This window comes from Crocodylus porosus, unplaced genomic scaffold (genome assembly GCF_001723895.1).
Source record: "Crocodylus porosus isolate Cpor-Errol unplaced genomic scaffold, CroPor_comp1, whole genome shotgun sequence".
Classification (NCBI taxonomy): Eukaryota; Metazoa; Chordata; order Crocodylia; family Crocodylidae; genus Crocodylus; species Crocodylus porosus.
This window is the reverse complement of record NW_017728932.1, coordinates 15,193,864-15,208,139: the sequence shown is the minus strand read 5'-3', so window position 1 is coordinate 15,208,139 and position 14,276 is coordinate 15,193,864. Positions and strand designations below refer to the sequence as shown.

The window sequence follows — 14,276 nt, the reverse complement described above, 5'->3', positions numbered from 1 at the left end:
GGGCGGAACGGTCATCGATGGCGGGCAGCACTGCACAGCGGCGCCGCCCGCCCGCCTCGCGCTCAGGGGAAGACGCCACGACTCTTCCTCGTGGTCTGTAAACCCGTTCACTTTCGGACACACTTCTCTAGTTACCAACTATAGAAATGATCCCTGAAAGTATAGTCTTAACTCGCTACTTCCGCGGCCGCCGGCCCCCCCCGGCCTCATGTGCATCCCTGGCACGGTGCGCCCCCACAGCTTTCGTCCCGACAGCCGCTCGAGCCCCTTAGCGGCGCCGCCCGCCCGGATGCCCCCGCGGCGCCGCGCGCTTCACACCATCAGGGTCTCGAGACGCGGGTCGCGCCGCTTCCCGGCTCCCCGCGCGCGCTCATTTGCATGGCCCCGTCCACGCCCCACCCCCAACCGCTTCTGGGGGTACCGGGTGGCTGAGAGCGGCCTGGCCGCGCCCCTCCTTCTCCCGCTCCCGGACTCGTGTCCCCGCGGCCGCCGCCGTTATGAGCGGGAGCCCGTTAGCCGCGGACAACCCCCCACCCCGTCTGTACCTCTCTTCAGGAGCTTCTTGACCGCTGTGCGGCTCCCCCGGCGCACGGCCTCGTGCAGCTCCGCCTCGGGGCCGTCGCGCCGCACGATGCCCAGCGGCACCGGGCAGGGCACGGGCAACGGTAGCGCATGCGACATCCCGCGGGAGGCACTGCCGTCTCAGGCCCGGCCCAACGGTCGAAGCCAGCGACCGTTACAGCACGAGGCCACGTGGGGTAGCGGGAGTACGGGTGCTCCCGAGGATCAGAAAGCTCTGGGGATGCACGGGGGAGAGCGGGTACGGAAGCTCCCGAGGATCAGAAAGCTCTGGGGACGCGCGAGGGGCAGGGTATGGAACCCCCGAGGGCGGCAAAGCTCTGGGGACACTGTGCGCAACATGTGGGGGGAACTGTAGGCTGGGGTTAGGGCAGGGGTCTCCCCACCCACTCTGCTCTGTTCACTCTTTTCCCCTTCCTTTCTCCCCCCAGTTATTTCCAGCTCCTTACTACCCCTCCCCCCACAAGCCCCTGACCTCCCTCAAGGGTAGAAACCCCGGATTAAAGAAGCCCCTATGGAGGATAGTGCCATGTGGGCGGCCACCTGTGCCAGGCACCTGGCAGTCATAAGCAGACCTGAGGTGGCCCCCGAAGCAGCAGCCACCTCCCGGCTTTTCTTGCATGTCAACAAGGGGTCACACCATTTGGTTCAGCAGGAACACAGAGCATCACCATTTGGTGTCCTGGGCATGTGGGCCTTGCGGCCACCAAATCAGTGCAAGCTGGGAGTGTAGCCAGGTTCACAAAGGGATTGGACATATCCTTGGGAAATGGGGTAGCGGGGATACCAGGATGGTGGCCTTGGTCCAGGTGGCTTTGCTCTGCCTGGCAGGGGAGATGCTCATCTTCCTGACCATGAAGACTTGGTGCAGTTGAGGGTATTGCACTGCAGATGGAGACTCACACCACAGTCTACTACAGCCTCTGCTACTATACATGTATGTATGTATGTATGTATGTATCTGAGGCCAAATTAGCCAAAACTAATTCCAAATCCAAGCGTTCAGAACCATAAATGGCCCTATTACTGGCAAACATCCTCCACCCGCACCTGGGGCTTCAGATGTTTCCAAAACCTTTGCTGGGCATCCTACTTGCAGGCTCGGGGTTCAGATGCCCCTGGGTTTCGCTTACCCTCAGCTGTGAGGCCCTCAGAGCAAGCAAGGGAGGAGACTCCCGTTTCCATAAAGGGGGCTTAAATCTGCTGCACCTCAGCCTTTGCTACACATTTGATAGTGATGGGGGAGTTGCTCAACCTCATGGCTTTGGGGTTGGGGCAAGAGAGACGAGGGGCTCTCTGAACCACAAAGGCTCCAGGTTTTGGATTTGGGAGCATCCAAAACCCAAGATGGATGAGTCTTGGTGGCAGCACCGTGAAGACCTAAACCACTGAGCTGAGCTCAGCCCATGCCATTCAGAACTGACAGGGCTCATTTGGCTTCAGACATGCCATTAAAAAAAAAAAAAGAGGAGGAAAGGGGCATCCATCACTAGTAAGCAGCTTCCCAGCCCTCAAATGCTGGAGGCTGTAAGGGATGGAGGAACAAGAAGGGGTAAAAACCTGGTCAGCCCCAGTCACTCCTTGCGTGACGCCAGAGAAGTAGGGTAGGGCCGAACCTAGGAACAGACAAGACTGCACAAGAGCGACCAGAGCGCCCCCGCAGGGAGCCGAGGCCGCACTTCCGGGCCTCCACGCGGGCCGGCTGCGAAGGGAGAACCACGTGCGCGGGGCGGGGCGTGCCCGGCCGGAGGGGGCGGCCCCGGGCCCACGTGGGTGCTGCCGCGCAGGAAGGCGGGCGCGGCGGCTGGACCATGCAACGGGACTTGGGCAGCCTGCCCCTGGCCCCGGCGCTGCGGGCGCGGCTTGTGGGCGCCGGGTTCAGCACCGCGCAGGAGCTGCTGGAGGTCGGGCCCTGCGAGCTCAGCAAAGGTACCGAGGAGGGGGCTCCCCTGCCGCGCTCCTCCTTCCCTCCCCGGGGCCCCTCTGCTTTCTACCGCCAGCCCTACTTCCACCCTGCCTGCTTGGACTGGTGCAAAGCATTTCTGTGCCCTTGATAAATGCTGGGCAGCCTCTCCGAGAGTCCCTGCTCGCCCTGGCCTCTAGCCGGTCTGAAAAAGCAAATCTCTTTTTCACCCAGGGCTCAGCAGAAAGGGGGTGGGGCGATCCTGCTTTGCTGAGAAAGGGCAGCGCATGGATGAAGAACTGCAGGAGGGTTTCCCTCTTCCACTTGCAACCAATCGGAATCGGTTCAGGCCTCCGGGGAGCCAGGCTGCATCTCCATACCTGTTACTGGAAGGGAAGTAGTTGTACTTCCCCAGCGTTGTTTTCATTTAGATTTGAAATGGGTCTTAAGCCCTTGACATGTTTTTCTGCCGGCATCTAGTTGGTCTAATAATAGAGATCACCTCTATCACCAGTTCTGATTCCTTTTGCCTCTAGACTAATATCGCTACAGCCTGGATACCTAAGTACCCCTCTGTTATTTGGGTGTAGGTTGTAGCTGCCTTGGTCTAAAGGCATAGGCAAACTTTTTTCCAACCATTTGAGTTGGTCTAAGAAAAGATATCAGATTTACTCAACCTTCTCTGCCTCCGTCATTTGAAGCTTGACCGCTTGATGTCACTGTCCCACTAATTTAAAATCACTTGATAACTATAACCCTGCCTCCTTTAACAAGAACATTAAGTTATAGGTACATACAGTCGTACCTGATGTGAAAAACAAATTATCCTCCTCATCCCATTCGGATGCACGGTGCAGGTCAGTCCCGGCCTCCTCTTTGAAAATCAGTTATTGTAGGTACATGCTCCTAATCTTGAACAGGGACAGCCTTGCTCTTCAAGTGGCTTTATTTGTATGGTGTTGTTCGTGGCACAATCAGCTTTTGCAGGGGACAGGAACTACCAGTCAGCATCTCTTTCTGGCCATGTGATTAATCCGTATCTTCTGAATGAGATAATCCTGTTGCAACCAAATGAGAATAGATATTTAATAAAACCGGTGTGAAGTCATTAGGGAAAGAAATCTACAGTCCGGTTTTCAGAGAGGCTGATAGCCTATTTCTCTTACTTCTTTAGGATTTCTTGAACCTCAGTACTTCTGAAAAATGAGACCTGTCTTTTATTTCAAAGAGGTAAACAGGTCAGAAGAGCTAATTTGCTTCCATCATTATTTTAAAAAAAAATCACACTTTGTTTGTATGTGTGTGTTTTACAAAGGATAAGTGAGGAATTTATAAGTCCAGAAAAGTTGTCTTTGCTATTTATATTGTGACCTGTTGCTGGTTATGAAAAAACAAAACATTTGCTCATGCTTTTGCCTTTCAGAAATTGGAATCTCTAAGGAGGAGGCATTGGAAACGTTGCAGGTTATAAGGCAGGAATGTGATAGCAATGCCGTCAGGACAGGTGGTGACCCCACGGCTCTCCGGAAGTGCACAGCACTGGAGCTCTTAGAACAAGAGCAAGCCCAGGGCTTTGTCATCACCTTCTGTTCAGCGCTAGATGATATGCTGGGTGGTGGCGTGCAGCTGACCAAAATCACTGAGATCTGTGGTGCACCTGGTGTCGGGAAAACGCAGTTATGGTATTTTACTTTTAAATTTGATTTCTGTGCAACTAAGCATCTAGTTGCCCTTTCGCCCCATCGGTAACTAGGGCCACCTTTCTTTATGCTTGTTTTCGTGGCTGCAACCCCAGATTCTCAGTCTGCAAGAATACTCCTGTACTGATTTTATCTTCTTCTACTCACCAGAATTGTCACTTCAGAGGTAAGCTAGAAGGGCAGCCTTATAAATCCCAGTTGGTATCTTTCTGCTTTCTCTGACAGCATGCAGCTGGCAGTAGATGTGCAGATCCCCGAATGTTTTGGCGGGCTGGCTGGAGAAGCAGTTTACATTGATACAGAGGGGAGCTTTATGGTGGAGAGGGTAGTGGACATTGCAACTGCCTGCGTTCAGCATTGCCAACTTATTGCTGAAGCGCAACAGGAAGAAGGTATGTTACTGAGCCATGTTCCTTTCAGCACAGTCAGCTAAGATCAGACAGAGCAAGAACCTCATAACCCTGTCCAGTACTCAAATGCGGATGCACACCTTGCTGAGGTTATTGGACCCGAGCCATGTTTCCTGCCCAGAGCAGGGGGGTTGGACCCGATGATCTCATGAGGTCCCTTCGAGCCCTAAACTTCTGTGAATATGTTCAAAAATACTTCAGAATAGCTGGATTGTAGTTCACTGAAAAGGTTTGTTTTTCTCACAGGTAGCTAAAAGGACCAGTTGTTAATGCATCAGGTCCAGCAGCCTTGATATATTTAGGGAGCATTTTGAGCAAAAGATGTATTTGTTTTGCACAGCTCTAAGGCCCCCTGCAATATTTGATGAGCCATTACCTGCATATTAAGTATTGTTTGGCTATTTTGAACCAGTGTCGTGTTTGTTAGCTGGCTTGAAAGTTAATTCATGAGCAAATCTGATATAGATATAGATAGATATGTATTCATTCAATTGACATTTCTGTACCTCTGCCCTCCACTGGAGGTTTTGGTGCATGTGTGTGAGCAAGTCCCGAGACAGCTTCTAGCACAGTTTCTAAAAAGTCATTTTGCTGTCTGCTTTTAGGCCACAGGGAAAGGAAACTTGTGTCCATTCTCTTCAGCTTTGACCACTGAGTTCCTTTTTGTTTTACAAAGTCTCTATGTTGTTTTTGTTGCCCACAGAAAGGTTGGGGGAATGAGGAGTCTAGCAATGTGCTAGTGCAAACTTCTGTCTTTTTTTTTTTTCCCCAGACCATCATAAAGCCCTGGAGACTTTCTCCCTTGAAGGCATCCTGTCTCATATGTATTACTTCCGTTGCCATGACTACACTGAGCTGCTAGCACAGATTTACCTCCTCCCAGATTTCCTTTCAGAGCATTCAAAGGTAGGGGTTACTGCAGACATAGCTGAAGGTGCCTCACATATCTGGACATGCAAGGAAGACCTTGAGGGTTTGCTGACCGGTACAAGACCAAATCAGTCCCTCTGAACTTCCAACACAGTCGTCAGCTTGGGAATCATGATTTGGCTGATGTCAAGCTTGTAACGAAGTGCTTGTTTTCTTTTTCACCCCAATTTCTGCTTAGTCCTTCTGATAATGTATCCTCTCTGTCCTAATGCTGGGGCTTTTCAGCACTTCACCACAAAGACTACATTTTCTGGGAGCAACAGGATAAGGATTGTCATGGGTCCACCTGTCAAATGCCCCCCCAAGTCATATTTGCACCTGGTCAGCATTTTGCAGTGGTGCCAGTGAACGTGATACCAGTTTCATACAGAACTAAAAGTACTCTCAGGGGCTTTGCAATTTAAGGCTGATTTTCCTCTCTCTCAGTACTATCTCTGTTGCTGCAAGCAACTTGAACTTGCAGCTTCATTCTTTGGTGGACACCTTGAAAAGTCACCTAAGTTCTCCTTGAAACAGTATTGTAATGCAGTTTCCTTATCTCCTTGCCAGATTTTATATTCTGTAGGACAGATTATTCCCTGGCAAACTGTACTGTTGATGTTTTGTCCCTTACTGTACTAGAGCACAAATGAACAGTGTTTATAAGACACTGACTTGGATACAGGCTGTCTCTACTATTTCCATTTTCAGATGTTCTTGTAGTGATGAAGGAGCAGGTAGGAGTTTAGCATGTCCTCAGAGAGTGTTGCATTTCCCATTGTGATCTTAGCACAGTTGCAGTGGGTTGCAGTTATGTTGGGCCATCTGTGCAGATTATCCATGCTTGTCCTTAAGCCTTATGCTCTGTGGTCCCTCTGATGAGGAGCTCCCCATGTTAGCACTTTCTGTGCTAAAACTAGCCCGGTTCCTTAAGTACTTTTGTAGCTAAGGAATAGAGGCAGGGACCCCAGAAAAGGTCCTGTCTTCATTTTGTGTCATGAATGACACAGCACCATTTTTCAGGTAATTGTGGTGGGTGGCCACAGTATAGAGTTACCTCTTATACAACAAAAAAGACCATGCCAAGAAACCATTTCTGTGATGATAATAAAAGCAACTTATGTCTGATGTGGACTAGGCAACCGTTAGCAAGAGGTTAGAGTCTTAAATTGCAACCAGAGAGATTTAGATCATGCAGTAGGAAGATCTTTCTATCATGGGTAACCACTGGAACAGATCCCCTAGAGACTGTGGAATGTCTGTTAAAAGTTTTCAGTGCAGGTTAGGCAAACATTTGTCTGGGATGGTTTAGATGTAAGTGAACATGCCTTGAGCAGGGGGCTGGAGTGGATGACATTGTGAGATCCCTTCCAGCCCTATTTTTCTGTGATTCTAAGTTATTAGTTATAATTCGGCTTGGCAGGATTCAATTTTTATTGACAGGCAGTGATAAATACTGATTTTGCTTGACGCTCGCAGACTGGCAGAAAAATATTTCCATCGGTAATCCATCAACATTTACATAAAAGAGACTTAAAAAACATCCAGGATGGAGGTAAAGAAATTTGGAGTAGGGGGCACTGCACGTGCACATGCACACACATGCATGCTTACACTCAAATGCACAGCAGCTACTGCAGGAGCTGGGGTTTGTGCTGGTAAGGCTGTGCTGGGAGAGGGGTGGGAGGAGCAAAGGTTGTAGCAGTGGAGAACCAAGTGCTGCTGACCACTTACTCTGCCCACATCCCAGCTGGGGCATGGGCCAGACTTCCAAGGAGTCCAACCCAGCTTCTATGGGAGTTTGGCCACTGCCCCAATCACGCAGGGGCCAGGCCAGGCTTCACAGGAGTTTGGTCCCTGCCCCAGCTGGGATCAGGGCAGAGCTGTGAGCCAACGGCACCAGATTCCTAGGCACTACCAGTTCTGCTTCTCCAACCCCCGTATCCTGGAACAGCCTTACTGGTAATAGCACCCTGCTCATGCAGCAGCCATTCTGTATGCATGCATGTATGTGTTAAACGGATTAAAAATAAAAAACAGCCCTTAATTTCATGCAGCCCTGAAAATTTTAGTCGGTAAAAATCAAAATAAATGCATAAAAAGAAACAGTCAGTTTTAGCTGTCAGAAAAAAAATTGAATTCTGCCAAGCTTAGTTTTTATTTAGTCTTGAGTGCTTTAACCTAAGAAGCACGCTGATTTTGTGACAAGTGCAATAGCAAAAAAAAATCCGTTAATTTACCAGCTTGCTTGTTTAGCTCTTGTTCAGATAGATGCATATGCAGGGTCTTAAAACTTGCCTTTCTAGCCCATTGGATTGTGCTGTTAAACTGTTTTTGCCCATTTCTTTAAGGACAGGGTGAATATTAACACCAGAAGTGATGCATGAGGGGAACACATGGAATGTTGTGAAAGAGGATCTCGGGAAAAGGGAGAGTGAAAACGAGTGTGCCAGATGTTAATTCTGCCTCTTTCAGCTCCATCTCACTTTTCAGCTTCCATTTTTTTCCTCTGAGTCCCTTTGCAGTTCTCCGGCGTGACATTTGCTGTAGGCTTGTATGTTCCAGCCCTAAAGCTATTTTCCAGTGATGAGTTAAATCAGTAATTTGAAAACAACAGGGTTTCCCACTGTCATTTTCAAGCTTCTGTCTTGTGCATCAATGCAAGAACTTGCAGATTCCCTTAACGCTGTTGTTGTGGCAGCCTGCCATGCAAACAATATAGAAATACCAGGGTCACCCTCCTATACTTGAAGAAATTTTGGCCATCACAAATGCTACCACAAATGGAGCTGAAATAAATCAAAATCCCAAGCTGCTGTGGATGTGGTGCTTTGATGATGATGAGCCTGCAGCAGTATAATACTCTAGTCACTGCTAATGAATACTGCAGGAAAGAGTTCAGCAAAGCAAACACCTCCAGGGGAGATAGGCACCCAACTCCAAGTGCCTGGTGTTTTTGTAAATTTCTGTTAATATCCATGTTTCCAAGCTAGATTCCTGTTTAAAGTAGCTCACAGATACTGGAGCATATTACAGAAAATCCTCAGGCCAGCACAATTTTGGGGGGCGGGTGAACAAAATAATTGGAGGGGGATGAGAAGTACTAGCTCTGTTCAGCATTTTGTTTCCCTTAGCTTCTGTTTTTCATGGCTGCTCTTGTCCAGCTTTCTTTTATCTGTCTGGATACAAATTTAACACCAGTTCTCTTTGCTCTTTGTGTGTAGGTCCGGTTGGTAGCGGTTGATGGAATTGCATTCCCTTTTCGTCATGACTTTGAGGACCTCTCACTCCGAACAAGGCTTCTGAATGGCCTCGCTCAACAGCTGATCAGCATAGCAAATGATCATAAATTAGCTGTAAGTTTTGAGACAACGTTAAGTCCAAGGACATGCTATTTGGCAGTACATTCCAAAGGTTTCTTCTAACATCTCTGGCAGCAGCTAAGCATAGCCAAGTAAAGCTGCAGGCATGGAAGTCAAGCTTGTTGGGTGCCTGTCTGGTCAGCTGATAGGAGGAACATGAGCAGGATTTGGACAATAGATCTTTCTCTTGAGCTTTCCTTAAACAAGTTAAAATTACCTGAAAAGTATTAGTTGAATCTTTTTAGCTAACTGATCAAATATCAGTTCTTTGAAGCCCATATCATCTCTCACCCTCTTCCACCATGATCTTGGTTGGAAAATGCATTTTAAGTACAGTAGCAGATGCAGTGGAGCCTGCTTGAAGGGAAATGGAGTACAAGGGACTGCATTGGCCTTGGAGAGATGGAGGAGGTGCAAGAGAACCTGCCATATCTGCCAGGGTCGAGAGGGAATGCTTTCTCCTGCCTGTCCTTTCAGGCTATTGTGAAACACTGTCTAACGTGAAGTTCCTAACTAACTCGCACACACACACTTCAGCCCGTATGAAATGGCTTTAATCTCCAAAGATACCCAGGAATAGAAGAAAAGAGCTCATTTAGCTACTTCCTCCCATACATACATGCACATTAAAATGAGCTAAACTATTCAGCAACCTGGACATAAATTGGACACAGTTTAAAAAGGACCACCTTTACTGAATAACCACTTTATTTGCTACGGTTTAGCTCGTTAATTTGGCATCCGTGGAAACTGGTAGCGTCCTGCCTGTAGCTTGTTTCTGCACCACATACCACAATATGGAGGTCTGCAAATGTGCAGCCATCTAGCCAGCAGATGGCACTCGGAAGCTACAGCTGTTCGGAGGGGGTGTTTTTGAGACCTGCAGCACAGAGAGGCACTGTTCAGGAATTAAAGCTTATGCAATCTCAAAATGGTGCTTGTCCATGCACCGTTTCCAGGTGACTTGCTTCTTTGTCTCCCAGAACGCTCTCATGCAATTGGCTTTTGTTTGTGTGGCTAAAAATAAGTCTCTCCCCTGTGTTTCCTCAGATAGCTATGGATGGAAAAGTGCATAACTGTGCATGCTGCCAGCTTTACAAATTTGTGCCTGCCAGTAACAGCAATCCCAACGTGAACTACAAAGGGGTTTCCTTCACGTGTGGGCACCAAGGGATACAAGTGCTGGGTGAAGACTAGTTTTGTACAGCCCTCTGTAGATTCGACCATGCTGGCCCATAAATTGGGTGTCCTGTGAACTTGTCATCAGATCGTTCCTTTTTTTTCATCTGAGTGATGCACGCATAGGTTTTGTTTTTATTGAACAGTGGATCAGTTCCTCTTCAACAGCTGCTCCTCGGGAAATGATCAATCATAACCTATAGGAAAGAGCCTCGTGAATTGACTATTCAAGCAGGAGTCCATACAGCAGGGATAACTATGAGCAGTGGCAAACCCTAGCATTCAGGGTAGGCACCATTTCAACAAAAGCAAAACAAACAAACATTACAATTAATATCTCCTAAATCACCAAAACTAGTGTTTCAAGTCAGCTATTACCTTGCTCCTTTTCATCTCACCCACCCCCAGTTCTGCCAGGGATCTGACCTAGACTGTCTGTGAACCTCCTACAGAGGATTCTTGCTGTAAAAACACGCCTCCACTCTGTCTGTTCTCACGCATTCTGGTTTATAGTGTACCCACTTGTGCATTTTTAGACTACAAGCTGCAGGGAATCTGCTCATCCCTAGGCACACGCACACTTTGTACAGCACCGGGTTCATTACGACACAGTGGTGAAGTCTGCCTGTGCAGAGGTGCCAACACAAGTCCTGTACACATGAATAAATACAATGTGTATTAGCTGCTGCTTGGCAGCCAGTGTAATAGAGATGACTGTATGGTGTTTGTGCATCTGGCATAAGGAGAGGTTTCGCTTTAGAATTACAATCCTGACAGAGGGAAAATCCTGCTCCCCACCAGACTGAAAACATTTTTTGTAGAGTTGAGACCCACTGGGGATATCAGCACAGTAAGCCTTCGCTTTCTCTCATCACTCACTACAGCCCCTTTCCAGTTGGCAGGAATTTTGCCTGAGTAATTATAAGATCAGATCAGGAATACAGCAGTTCTTGAGAGAGGCTTTTTGGAAACTGGCTTTTTCTTTCATACATAACTGTTTCCCTGTATTTTTCTTTTTGCCCACCCCTTCTTTTTCCCTTAGGTAATTTTGACAAATCAAATGACAACAAGGATTGGACAAAGTCAGTCCACGTTGGTTCCTGCTTTAGGTAGGTGGTTTAGCCAGCAAGCTGGAAAGTATATTAGCCTTTTGATGTTTGCTTTTTTTTCCTGGTTTGCACTGTGAACAGAAAAACTGAAAATGTCTTCTGTAATTTGTATGGCTGTGTAGGGAAATGCTGAGAGAGCAGCAGAGTGATCTGAACTTGGAGCTTCTTAGTTATGGCTTTGGAGAGACTTGCAGTAAATTGTCATGTCAGGGTTTTCACCAAAGGCTTCAGTTGGCTGCTATTAAAACATGTTCTTTTCTCAGATATGGCAGCTCAGATTCTAGCCTAGAAAAGGATTTTCTAAATCTTCACAGATATTAAAACAGGAAGTGCCTTGTTACATTTTTAGTTGCAGTTTGGAAATGTTGCTAGATGCTTTGGGCGGGGAGGGTGGGTCCTCCCTTTTTAATTTCAAAAAGCTTTCTACTAACCCTGAAATTAGACCTGTGGAGATTCCTTTACATGACTGAGGGCGATATTGTGAACTCATCGCTCTGTTAAATGGGTACAGTAATTAGTTTCTAGAATCTGCATCTCACACGTCACAGGGGGTCCTACAAAGACCCTAAGCAATTGTGACCCCACCATACTCGAATCTTTTTCTCCTTTCGTTCACTGCTTCCCATTTCCCCTCCTAAATATATTCAAACACAATGGCAAGCCAGTCATTGAAAATGTACAGCTAATGATTGATAGTGTCCAAAAGTGTTTCAGATTTGGTTCCTGTGCTAGGACTATATAACAACTTGTCCCTCACCACGTATAGTTATGAAGAGTCAGTGGGAGGAAAGGAGGGATTCTGTATGTGGCCATCTACTACAGGCTATCCATAAACAGGATAAACAGATTGCTCTAGTCTCTCCTGGAAGCACTGTAATCTGTATGGGCCTTTCTGCTCTGCCTGCAGGGCAGACGGGAGCAATTTGCTTGAACTGGCCAAATTAAGCTTTACATGTCTTGTCTTGGTTTATGTTGTAACTTATTAGTTCATATTGTAATTGGAGGGAAAATGTTCTCTGCATACAGCTTCAGTTTCTGTGAACCAAGTAATGATTCCCTTGATTATGCTGGGAAGGGGGAAGTACAAAGGCAAAGATGTTCCCAATGTCTGTTCAGTCGTTGAACCATTTGGCACAGATGTAAGATAAAATGAACAAATACAAGGCGTCTCCTTGGAGAATGCTGCATTTTGAACTGTACATGCAGATAAAGTCCTTGCTTTCAGTATTTGACCCTTTGTCATCTTTACCTCCTGCTCTCTGCTGGATTCATTGTTATTGGCAGCTTTTCTGGCTACAAAGTGAATTCAAGTCAATAGAGTCTATCTTTTTTTAAATAGTCTATATTTAAATGCTGCTCAGCTTACAGGGTCATAGAGACAGTGAAGAATGTGAAAGGATTCCATCCATATAAGTGATTGTCCCAAGCTGTTATGGTCTGTATTGCACACAATTCTGGACAGCAGGATAATACCTATCCATTGTAGAGGACTTTGGTCTACACTAGTTGTATGTAGCCATACATTTGTTAGCCAAACAGTCTTTCTTCTTGCTATGATCAAGGTTTGTTCCCAGCTGGTGAAATATTCAGGCTGAGAGATGCCCCACTCATCCAAGTTTAATCGTATATAGCCGTTTCTCTGAGGTTGAACATACCAAAGCAGTGCAGGGCTGTGTGCAACGTGACATGTACTCATCCTGGACGCTATTTTTAGTGTCATTAGGAGTATTGTTAGGGTGATTTTAAGGCCCATTCTGAAAGGCAAGTGTTACTGCAACCGTCCTGTAATGAAGGTAAAGTGCATCTCTCCCCCATGCTGCTGGTTGTAGCCAAAGGGACTATTAAATGATGGGTCAGTGGCAAATCCCTGAGCAAAGATGGCATTTGATTTATTTGCATTTCCAGACAGCTGGGTTTACTTGCCAGCTGCCTCTGTCAGTGTTTGTCAGTTCCCTTGCCTCCCCCACCAAACATTTTTTCATTGATTTTTAGTGGGTCCAAGAAACAGTCTCTCTCAAGATTTCACAAGAGCATTAATCCTTAAACTCTTACTCAGCTTTTCAGTGGAAGGGAAGCCCTTAATTATGCCAAAACCCAGACGCTGCAAGGTATTAAGAGAAGAACTGTTTGGGAACAGGACAGCTTTCTCTACTGCTAAGAGCTAAGCTGGGTGTTCCTAGACATTTTTACTTGGTATATTTAGCAATTAGGTCAAATATTTATTTGTAACCAGTCTAAGTCAGAAGCCTCACATTTTGCAACAACACTTTTTTTCTTGTAATTGTTGTGCTTGGATACACTGTTACAAATGGGGATAAATTTCCATTTTAAAATTCATATTGTGATCTTTGACTCTCAACCACCTCCAAAAGACAGTACCTTAAATCCCAGCTTAGTGTAAATACGATGGAGTGGGATCTGGCAAGATGCCTCAAGGGTCTAGGCGTACCAAGCTTTTTTTAATTTGAGGATCTTTCATCAGAGTTGTACTGCTTTTCCGACTGTGTACAGTAATGAAGATGGAAGTGGGTAGGGTTGGTGACATGTCGGAGACTGACAAATATACTGACTTGGAAGTTATAGAGTTGCTTGGAGATGAAAAGGAGATGGTTGCTGCACTTAGCTAGATGAATCCTTTAACATCCTATCCGTCTTCTGACTACAGAACGTCTCGTGGGATAGGCCGAGGAAAAAATCTGGATAGAGCTGTTTTTAAATTAAATGATGTTGCAGCTTGTGGTCAGATGTGAAATGAAACATTGGAATTGCTTTGTGTGGCATGGTATATCTGCCCCAGTTTCTGAGCAGTCTGATCCTTGAAAAGGTATCTCTCAAAATTTGCTTGTGGCTTGTCAGTACTTCGGTAATCATGAATTTTCCTTCTTGAGGCCCAGGCTCCCGTGGAAAGCTAGCAAGGTCTGCATGCTTGGAGACAAAAGCAGAGCCAAAATATAGCAGCACCCTTGCATTTGGCTGCAGGGATATCCTCTATACTTAACTCTGGGGGACACAACGGTGGGAGTCTACTACAGACCTCCCATTCAAAGTCCTGAGCTTGACCAGGAGTTCGCCCGGGAACTGACTGAGGCCGCTTGCTCCAGGACCTTGGTTGTCATGGGTGACTT

The 14,276-nt window shown here is 46.9% G+C and overlaps 2 protein-coding genes across 9 annotated transcripts in view; one reads left to right on the top strand and one right to left on the bottom strand.

Moving 5' to 3' along the window:
- TEX14 (testis expressed 14, intercellular bridge forming factor) overlaps positions 1–733 on the bottom strand; it is a 50,235-nt gene extending 49,502 nt beyond the window's left edge. The window contains exon 1 of one of the 6 annotated variants that reach the window (XR_002102998.1): positions 546–730. Coding sequence is in view for 4 of the 6 variants with exons in the window: in XM_019545707.1 (XP_019401252.1) it covers positions 546–681 (136 nt within the window). In the remaining 2 variants the exon portion in view is untranslated. Of the gene's footprint in view, positions 1–545 lie in introns of all 6 variants that reach the window. The other 5 variants (XR_002102997.1, XM_019545707.1, XM_019545706.1 and 2 more) reach the window with 5 other exon arrangements.
- A 1,621-nt stretch (positions 734–2,354) lies between these two features.
- Positions 2,355–14,276, top strand: part of RAD51C (RAD51 paralog C) — a 20,064-nt gene continuing 8,142 nt past the window's right edge. For all 3 annotated transcript variants that reach the window (XM_019545715.1, XM_019545714.1, XM_019545716.1), the window contains exons 1-6: positions 2,355–2,508; positions 3,906–4,164; positions 4,408–4,574; positions 5,365–5,498; positions 8,726–8,857; positions 11,085–11,151. In XM_019545715.1, the coding sequence (XP_019401260.1) occupies positions 2,391–2,508; positions 3,906–4,164; positions 4,408–4,574; positions 5,365–5,498; positions 8,726–8,857; positions 11,085–11,151 (877 nt within the window). In that variant the 5' untranslated portion in view covers positions 2,355–2,390. The remainder of the gene's footprint in view (positions 2,509–3,905; positions 4,165–4,407; positions 4,575–5,364; positions 5,499–8,725; positions 8,858–11,084; positions 11,152–14,276) is intronic.